This window comes from Octodon degus, unplaced genomic scaffold (genome assembly GCF_000260255.1).
Source record: "Octodon degus isolate 3935 unplaced genomic scaffold, OctDeg1.0 scaffold00059, whole genome shotgun sequence".
NCBI classification, from domain to species: domain Eukaryota; kingdom Metazoa; phylum Chordata; class Mammalia; order Rodentia; family Octodontidae; genus Octodon; species Octodon degus.
In genome coordinates, this window is record NW_004524635.1 from 12,898,088 (window position 1) to 12,908,448 (window position 10,361).

At 47.2% G+C, this 10,361-nt stretch overlaps 1 protein-coding gene and 1 non-coding gene across 3 annotated transcripts in view; both read right to left on the minus strand.

The window, feature by feature from the left end:
• The window catches only part of Osbpl10 (oxysterol binding protein like 10), a 314,690-nt gene extending 307,723 nt beyond the window's left edge, over positions 1-6,967 (minus strand). For both annotated transcript variants that reach the window (XM_004634215.2, XM_004634216.2), the window contains exon 1: positions 6,398-6,967. In XM_004634215.2, the coding sequence (XP_004634272.1) occupies positions 6,398-6,678 (281 nt within the window). In that variant the 5' untranslated portion in view covers positions 6,679-6,967. The remainder of the gene's footprint in view (positions 1-6,397) is intronic.
• On the minus strand, positions 1,933-2,039 carry LOC111817498. The gene has a single exon (XR_002821679.1). It is a non-coding gene; the product is annotated as a U6 spliceosomal RNA (small nuclear RNA).
• Positions 6,968-10,361: the final 3,394 nt, after the last annotated feature.

Below are 10,361 nucleotides of genomic sequence, written 5' to 3' on the forward strand. Positions count from 1 at the left end.
AAAAAAAAAAAAAAAAGAAAAGTGTGACCCCAGGCCCAGAAGACAAAGCCCAGTGACTGCCAAGAGCAGAGCAGGCAACAGACATCTTAACACAAGGACAAGATGATAAGCAGGTAATGATCAAGAATTATATTCCTATATTACTACTAGCACTATTGTTAACATATTATTAATTATATTATCCATAGTGTAATAATACATATTAACTAGCATCAAAACCAATCCTGGGGCTGGCGAGATGGCTCAGTGGTCTAAAGCACCTACTTAGAACAAGCTTAGAAAAGCACAGGGACTGCGGTTCAATCCCCCAGCACCACATGCCAGCTAGCCCCGCCCACTGGTGAGCTGAGCTGGACACACACACACACACACACACACACATAAATTTTTAAAAAATAATAAAAACCAATCCTGGTTTGATTTCCTCTCTTTTCATTATCTTATGGTGATGGCAGGTTTGTCCATTCCAAATCTCAGGGATGACAGTGCTGATAGATGGTGGGACACCTGAAAGATGTCTAAGTCACAAAGCCTCCACATTCACAAAAGGAACAATGCAACAATTAAAGAATGAGTTTAATTCTCACAAGAGTGAATTCCCCCTTCCTCAGGACTAGGTTAGTAGCTGCAGGAGTAGTCATCAAGCCAGGCCACCACTCAGGTTTCGTGTCTTCCACAGGTATCTGACTGCCCTTCCCTTTTCCAGTGTTATCGCAAGCACGGACAAAATTATGTCCTCAGGGAACTTCCATTCTAAAGTGCAAGCACACACACACACACATACACATACAGTACAGAGTAGGTCCAATGGATTCCAGAGTGAGAGAGAAAAATAAGGCTGGGAAAGAAGATAGAGATTCAAGGCTTGGAAGAAAAGGTTAAAAAGGTTGGCTCCAACTTTTAAAAGCATTTAACGCCAAGTCATCATTTCTCTCCTTGACACACACAATTCTGTTACAGTTGTGTCAATATAGCCCCTCAGTAACCACAGCACTCAAAAAAAACCAAGAATGCTATGTATCAGAAAGGGTCCATTTAGGAAAGGAAGAATTGACAATCCAATAACAGCCAACTACCCCTCCTCATACCCTGCTCTGGACCCTTCTCAATCTCTCATACACCAGTGATCTCATTTACCCCTCGCACTGAATTAATGACAAGAGTAGCATTTAACAGAAAACAGATGCCAGGGCAAGGAGGGCCCTGGCGCAAGGCCACACATGCGCTAAGTCTATGTTGAGATTTAAGCCCCCAGTCTACACTACTCTTCCCCAATAAATGTCCACCAGTGGCCTCCTTTTCTTGGTATCTATCTTCCTCATCCTATTCAAGATTTGCCTTTTTGTATTTGACAGTTCTTAACTCCCCACCAGGGCCCAAAAAAGAACTGGAGGCTGGCACCATACACACACTGTCCTCTTTTCTCCAAATAACAAAAAGTAAACGGCAAAAAAGACCCTCAAATAGTTAAGTAATAACTTCTAGATCAAATTAGACATTATTTCTTTGAACATGCCATGTTATAAATAATCCCTGAGTGGTTCCACTTTGGTTTGAGAGTAAAATTAGTCACTGGGCTGTTGAGAATTCTGGCAGCCAATTTGCTGCGAGGCACAGACACCTCAGACCTAACAGCCCAAGCAGCCCTCGCCCTACCTCATCGCTGCAAAGCACACCTCAAGCCCACCCTCCCTCTGCACCTGTATGTTTGGTTTTTTTTTTAAAAATTTTATTGTGATTCTTCTCTTTTTATTTTTTTTTTAATTTATTTGTTTGTTTATTTATTTTGTGTGTGTGTGGCCAGCTCAGCCCACCAGGGGGCGGGGCTGGCTGGCATTTGGTGCTGGGGGATTGAACCGCGGTCCCTGTGCTTTGCTTAGCTTAGCTTTGCTTGTTCTAAGTAGGTGCTTTAGACCACTGAGCCATCTCACCAAAAATATGGAATGCTTTACGAATTTGCATGTCATCCTTGCGCAGGGGCCATGCTAATCTTCTCTGTATCGTTCCAATTTTAGTATATGTGCTGCCGAAGCGAGCACACCTGTGTGGTTTTTCGCCTCCCTTTTCTGTCTCAGACTCCCACATCCAGGGCCTCAGCACCTTCCCCCTCTCTCTAGCTCCCAGCCTCCACAAAGCCCAAGCCCCTTGCAGTTTTTGTCTGGACCACCATGAAGGGCTAAGTGCTTCCTGCTGCACCCTCAGGTCTCTTGACAGAAGCCAAAGTGAAGGCAGCTGAAAGTCCTGGAAGGTGCTACGCGTTCTGACAGTTCCCAAGGCTTATGCTTCCCTCATTCACTTCATGGAAAAACCAAAATACAGATGTTAAGATAGAGCATACTAGATGAAAACATAAAAAGCCAGACTTGGAGGTAGCTACCCAGCTCTCAGGAGACTGAAGCAGGAGAATCACCAGCTCACTGTGTTGTAGTCTGGACAACATAGTGAGACCCTTTCTCAAACAAACTACAAAAAACAAAAAACAAAAAAAAAAAAGGAAATAAAAAGGGTGAATGCCACTAGATACTAGATCCAAATATAAAATCCTTTACATAAATACTTTTTTTTTTTTTTTTTTTTGGCAGAACCAGGGATTGAACTCAAGACCCTTGTGCTTGCCAGGGAAGCACTTACTCCACTGAGCCATCTCCCCGGCCCCATAAATACTTCTTTATCTCATCAGCTTTTTTTATTTTTTTCATCACCTTTTTAATAAATCTTCATAGCCCTTGCACTTTCAGAAATCTTTTGCTCACTTATATAGGTACATTTCTCTTTAATGCCTGTAAGCCTGAACTATTTTCTTTAAATTTATATAATAATGGATTGGAGAAAACCTTTGTGATGTAAAATCTTAATTATCTATCAACGTGACTGGATTAAGAAACCCCTGGAGAGGTAACTGTATTGTGGGAATGCAATGCTCCACAGTGGATTAATCCACTGAAGCTCACAGCTAAAAGTGCTGCACGAGGTGTGACCCAGCTGGAGGAGGTGGTCCCAGGGGCTGTGCCTATGGAGGGTCTGTCCCTTGCTGGTACGCTTCCTCCGTACCCAGCTCTCTGCCACCATGAAGAGGGCAGCTTTGCTCTACCATGCCCTCTGCCGTGTTCATCTGGAGCCAAATATGGACTGACTCTTCTGAAACTGTAAGTCAAATTACACCTGTCCTCTTCAAGCTGTGGGTCTGAGGTATTGTGCCCCAGCGATAAGAAAGCTGACCAATACACCCCCTTTTTTTTTTAACATTTATTTATTTATTTGTGTGTGTGTGTGTGTGTGTGTGTGGCCAGCTCAGTCCACCAGGGGGCGGGGCTGGCTGGCATGCAGTGCTGGGGGATTGAACCGCGGTCCCTGTGCTTTGCTTAGCTTAGCTTGTTCTAAGTAGGTGCTTTAGACCACTGAGCCATCTCACCAGCCCCTAGATTGTTCTAAGTAGGTGCTTCAGACCACTGAGCCATCTCACCAGCCCCAATACACCCTTAATGCTGCAGTGAGTAGGGGCCCAATGTGCGGGGCTTACTCTTCTGAGCTGAGTGTGTTCCATACACACAGTTTTCTATGAGACTTCTGTTACATTGAGTTTGTTTTCTGGCCCAAACTGTCTTCCTAAGAGTGTCCCAATGGGTCTAAGGATGCTACAAATAAATAAAGATAGAATATAGAATATGGGGGCTGGAGAGATGGCTGAGTGATCTAAAGCACCTATTTGGAACAAGCTTGGAAAAGCACAGGGACTGCGGTTCGATCCTCCAGCACCACATGCCAGCCAGCCGCGCCCCCTGGTGTGCTGAGATGCCCCACACACACACACAATAAATAAATGTTAAAAAAAATTTAAAAAAAAAAGGAATATAGAATATGATGCTGATTGTTAAAATATGAGCTTCACATCAATTCAGAACATGCAAGGGGATGTCAAGTAAAATGAGCCTGGGAGTGATCCGTGTTAAGTCCTGGCAGCTGGTAAACAGCATCATCAATGGCAGAACAACTTGGGAGACCCAAGAGGGGCTCTGTAGCTGCAGTCCTATTATTACTGTAACTGAAGGAATTTTCGAAGAACTACCAAAAGAAGAAATTCGGAGGCCCCAAACAAAAGGCAACATGAATCGGTGGGCCCAACTACTTGCACCACAGTATTTCATTAGACTAGAAGAGGAGTAGACTCACTAGTTCATGAGAAGACCCCTGAATTTTGTTTACTTGAATAACTGTGATCCCTAGAACAGTGCCTGGTACATGGTAGGTACTCAATAAAATGGTCTCCAAATAAATAAACTAACTGAACAAATGGATACTTTTTTTAAGGTTTCTTTTATCTTCTCTCTTCTTTTTTACTAATCTAAATTTTCCTTTATAAGACCACTGGAGAAAGAAGTATTCAATCACTGGGTCATAAATCTTCACCAGACCACTAATGCACCCTCAGCCACAGTTCAGAGAACACCACATGGGAGATACAAACCCTTCCTGGAGACATTAACCATTAGAGACAAACAGTGAATGCTCCTGGAATCAGCAGTACACTTGGAAAATGGTGAGGCTCCCGAGGTAAAAACAATCAGCAGAAGGCAACTATAAATTGCAGTAAATCAACTCAGTGAAGATGAGACCTCACCTGGGCATGCTCAGCACTGTGCATAAACCACATTTCTCCTAGGAAGTCAACCAATTAGCTTCATTAGTATTAATTTTGCGTCTTCTCTTCAGTGTCTGCAAGCTGAACACCAGGATGAGTTTAAACTAGGCAACAAAGTATTGCTCCAATTCCTTCTAAATCCACTCCAAAGAACAAGTCCTTTAATACACATCATGTAAAACACTGAATCCCAGCAAGTAAAATAACTGTAATCCAGAGTAAAAGTTCTGCTGGCCTCATAAACTACTGGAAGAAAAGGCACTAAAGTGACTGCTCAACACACCAACAAAATGTTGTCACTTACCAGACACCTTGAAGTACCATTAATGAGGTAGAACTGAAATTTATTTAATCCTTTCATACCTCTCTCATCCTATGCACTAACTCTTTTTCAGCTTTCAAGAACTGAAGGGGAAAACAGAGGAGCAAGAGCAGACACTGAGGCTATTTTGAAAAATAAAGGGATGCAAAAGTAATGTACAGGACCCGGGGAGATAGTTCAGTGGAATAAGCACTTGCCTGGCAAGCGTAAGGACCTGAGTTCAATCCCCGGTTCCGCCAAAAAAAAAAAAAAAAAAAAAAAAAGTACAACTGCCAGTAAGATAGTAAGGGATCTCCAAGGAAGCTCAAGGGATTTAAAAGTTCCACGTCTAGAATGTAATAAAGGAATAATTCAATTTTCCACACATCCAAAGCTGAGTTGCATATAAGTATCAGGCTGGTATGTTTCAGCTGAACATTCCCTAACAGCCCACAAGAAGAGATGACCAACTAATCCGGTCTACCCCGCAGAGATAAGTAAGATCTTCCAGGATCTGATTCAAATCTCACAGGCACCTTTAAGAGTCCCAAATCTATCCAGACTACCAAAGACAGGTCAAGGATCTCATGGACAGCCTCTCCAACGTTTCTGCATTCCTATTTGGCTCCAGCTTGATTTTTATTTTGTGGACTTAAAAAAAAAAAAATCAATGGTAATGTCATATCTGATACCCATAAATCTTCCACAGTTGTAGTCCACACACTGTCACCCCCCACTTGCAAGCGCCTGAGGTCCACGTGTCTGTCCATAACTAAGCTTCTCAACTTTGAGGGGTAAGAGTACAGGAAACTTGGAAAGGCACCTACAGAGAAAATAATAAAACAGCAAACTGCCCATTTTGAAAGGCAAGAGGTTTTCCTGGTTTTCTTTGTTTTTGTTTTGTCTTGCTTTGCTTTTAATGTAAATGTCTTACTGCAGATACTGGAGGCTGGAAGCCTCGAACTGGGGACGCCCGAGGGCGCTGATGATTAAGTCTCAGGCTTTCGCGGGTGGTGGTGCTGGTTTTCAAACAGTAAAGTTTTAAAAGAACGTGGTGGGGAGAATTGCCGTGATCTAACCAGGAGCGCTACAGCTTCAGCCAGGCACAACGCATCCCCTCTCTGCCAGCCGTTCTTCAGCGGCGCAGGAAACAGCTGGCGGCTGGGCAGGGGGCCCAACCTGCGCGCTCCCCTTGCCGCCCTAAACCCTGCAGGTACCAGCACCGGAGAGAACCAGGGCTCCCGCCTCCCTCCCACCACTGCGGCCGGCCCAATCCCGGGCAGTCCACCTGGAGGGGAGCAGGGATGTGAGCAGGACGCTGTGCACAGGCAACACTGGTTCGCGGGTGGAACCGTCACGCGCACACGCGCGCGCACACACACAGGAGGCGCGCAGGGAGGGGCGCGCGGTGGCGGTGGCGGTGGCGGTGGCGGTGGCGCGGGCGGCGGGCGCGTTACCTGTTTTGCCAGCCCTGGAGGAGGTTGGTGTATTTGCTGAGCACGCCCTCGAGCGCTGGCTCCCTCCTGCGACTGCCTCCCCCGGACGGGCTAGCGGCCACCGAACCAGGGCTGCTGCGGCTGCCCCCGCCAACGAGCCCGGCTGCAGAGGGCCGGCCAGAGACCCCCCGGCCCGCTAGCGAGCAGGACGGCGAGGAGCCCGCCGAGGTGGCGCGGCTGCTGCTTCGGCTGCTGCTGTTGCTGCCCCCGCCGCCGTCCGCGCCCTGAGCCGCCCTCTCCATGGTCCGTGCGCGCCCGGGACGCGGGTCCCCGCCGCGGTGGCGGCCCCGGTGCAGCAGCGGCTACTGCTACAGCTCCGGGCTCCCGGGCCGCGAGTGGCTGCTCCAAATCCCCGGGAAATGCCTGACTCATACAGGAGGAAGAGGAGGAGGAGGCGCCGAAGGAGAGCTGGGAAGGAAGCCAACCCGGCTGGATGCAGCTGCGACCGCCCCTCCTCCCGCCGCGGCCGGCCCGGCCCCTCCCTCCGTACTAGTTTCCCGGGCAAGTTCGGGGCTCGCAGCCGCTTCAGCGAGCACTCGGTAGATCCCGCCTCCTCTACGTGTCCGCAATTGCTCCCGCCCTAAAAGGAGGGGGCCCGCCCCAGGGCCCAGCCACAAGGTGGGCACGCCCAGAATCCACGCCCTGCGGCACTACGGGTCCCGCCGCCGCCCCCTCTCGGATCTGGAGAGGCGAAAAGGAATCTCTGCACGTCACTCCCCACCCCCCCCACCTCGGACCCGGAAGGAGGGGGACCCCACCCCCCAGGTCCACTTAGATTTGCCCCGGCCGCGCCCCGCCCGCTACTGGCGCGCTCCCACGCTCAGTCCTCCGCACAGCCTGGGCCAGACACGTACGCAGTAACCTAGAGCTCAGCCTCGCCCGCAGGGCAGAGAACCGCCCGGAGGCCTTCGGGGTTCGCCACCGCGAAGGAGGGGGAGGGGAGGGACAGGTGACTGTCACAGGTGAGCTCTATCTAGGTGTTTTCGCGAAAAACCGAATTATGCTGAAAGTATAACGGACACCAGAGCGGCACTGGGGTGAGGGGAGAGGACTAGTTTTGGCAAGTGCCTCTTTGAAATGAGTGTACTGGGGGGCAAAACTCCGCTTTTAGGAACGTAGACTAACGTGACAGGTCAAACCTGACCCTTGTTATGCTGTCCCGTGTGCAGGGAACCAGAGACTCTACGACTGGAAGTCAAGAGCAATGAGCAGGTATCTGCGTACATCAGTGTTCTCTGTTAGCTGTGACTTTCCCACATCCCCACCACATGACACTACACTTGAACTCAGTTTCCAAGACTGGAAGTCTCCTCTCGCTCTTTGACACAAGGAGGAGTTGCACTCTCTCCATCGCACTAATAATTTTTGTGAGTATAAATATTCAGTGTAATCTGTAAGTTTTAAAAGTGCTTAGCAAAAAGTTCTGAGGCACTTGGTTTTCCACCCACCCACCCACCCACCCAAGAAAACAAAAACCAGAGGTGATAGGTGATCCTATCCGAAGGATCTCAAGCTTGAACCCTTTCCAGCTTCACATCCTTCCAAGGTTTCAGGGAAAGGCTAGCTCTAGATATTTTCATGGAGAAATTCCTAGGGCTCATGAGAAGTAGTTGTGTCCCCAAATAATCTCAGATGCCTACAACAGTGAAAAAAATTTTCCAAGAAAAAGACCACTATATGAGCTAAAATGGAAGCCAGTTCTAATCTATGATCTCCATCAAATTGCCTTTTAGCTTCAGTTTCATCTTCAAGGTGAGATTAATAATATTTGCATGATGAGTTCTGAAAGAATGTACATTTGTTCAGAATATTCGCTGGTTCATCCAGGAGGAGTATTGACTCAGGCTTGCTCTTGGAATTGCTTTGGAAGTGGGATATGAACAGAAGTAATGAGCGCCTCTTGCAGACTTCAACTTAGTCCTCAGCCAGCTCTGCCTTCCTTCTCTCTCCCTTATCTCTGGCAGGCAGCAGGCTAGGGTGCAGCTGGCCCTTCTCTGAAACCTTGGAAGGGTGTGAAGAGTCCTGGAGTGAGAAGACAGGAGGACCACAAAATGGTTCTTAGTGTTAGCCATGTAATATGCATGAAATATTTGTTTTAAACCATTGGCCAGGGAGATGGCTCAGTGGAATAAGTGCTTCCCTGGCAAGCGCAAGGGTCTGAGTTCAATCCCCGGTTCCGCAAAAAAATAAAATAAAATAAACCATTGAAATTTAAGGGGCCGGGGAGATAGCTCAGTAGATTAAGCACTTCCCTGGCCAGCTCAATGGCCTGAGTTCAATACCTGGTTCCACAAAAAATAAATAAATAAATAAATAAATAAAATAAAATAAAAACAAACCATTGAGATTTAGCACCATAACTTTGCCTAAACCTACTAATAGATACCAATCAATATATGAGAGTTCACCGAGCCCTTCATTGACAGATATGGGGGAGATACCATAATGTGTTACCCTTTTTTTTTTAATTGGAGACTACAACCCTGAGCTCCTGCTAAAGATGGATAAGTGACATCATTTTATTTTAAATTGTATAACCTACACATGTTTGACTCTATCCAGCTAATTGGTGACCAAATGAGCTAGACCAGCAAATCCTCACTTTGGACTGAAAAACTGAGACCCTTGCAACAGTCTGGCTAAAGGAAGAGGGGCTGCTTTTGAGAGAACAGTCAAAGTCAGGGCGGGCCAGGAGCAAGCCAACTGTCTAGGATCAAAAAATCTTGGATCAAGAAGTCAATCAGGAGTGAGACCTGAAGCCAGGTGTTGTGGGGAATGCCTGTAATACCAGCACTCAACAGGCTGAGGCAGGAGGATCACCATGAGTTGGAGGCCAGTCTGGATTATGTAGAGAGTTCAGGGATAGCCTTAACTACAAATTGAGACCCTGTCTTCAAATAAACAAACAAAGTAGCAAAAAGTAAGCACACAGTTGTGCTGAAGAAAGAGGTAGAATCATGAAAGAAAAAGCACATGCTGGGGCTGGTGAGATGGCTCGGTGGTCTAAAGCACCTACTTGGAGCAAGCTTAGCAAAGCATAGGGACCACGGTTCAATCCCCCAGCACCACATGCCAGCCAGCCTGCCCCCTGGTGGGCTGAGCTGGCCGCGCGCGCGCACACACACACACACACACACACACACATAAATAAATAAACTTTAAAAAAAGAAAAGAAAAAGCACATGCCCTTCTCTCTGCTGGTAACACTTTCTTGCTCTCTTCACCTGGTTTGTACTGGTTGTCTGTGGAGCTTTTAAGTAAATCACTTCAGCCAGGCAAGTGGCACATGCCTGTAATCCCAGCACTTTGGAAGGCCAAAGCAGAAGGATGTAGGGTTGAAGTGTACCCTTAGTGACTGACTGAGACCCTACCTAAATATTTAGAAAGAAAAAAGAAGGACTAACTGAGCTATAGTTCAGTGCAAAGGCCCTGGCTTCAACCCCAAGGACAAGAGGCAAGGCTGTTACATCTTCAAAAAAGCTTTGTGAGAACATCTTGCCAGAGTGACACAAAGGGTTCAACCCCAATGGCTGCAGCAGAAAGAAGTGGAGAACAGCAGCCAGACCACAGCCAGATCCAAGTAACACCCAGCTGGAGGAATCTGAACTTTGTAGATCTGGACCTGGTGCTAAGGTAATAACTCTATCTGAGCTCTACACCAAAGGTCAGAAGACAGTGGTATATAAAATGACTACAAGAAGGAACAAAATGCAGTCTCAGGCCCCAAGTCCACCCAGTACAAATGCAGAAGACACTAGCACTGAGGAAACTGGAAATCACATACCTGAAATCTCTGAAATAACAGCATTGGAAGTAAAGAAACAACTGCAGAAAAGTATAGAAGAGGGGGTCTGCCCCTTAGCTCAGTTCTTTAAGTGGCTGCTTCAACAAAGCAGGCAGGCTCAGGTTGCTGTGGTTCGATCCC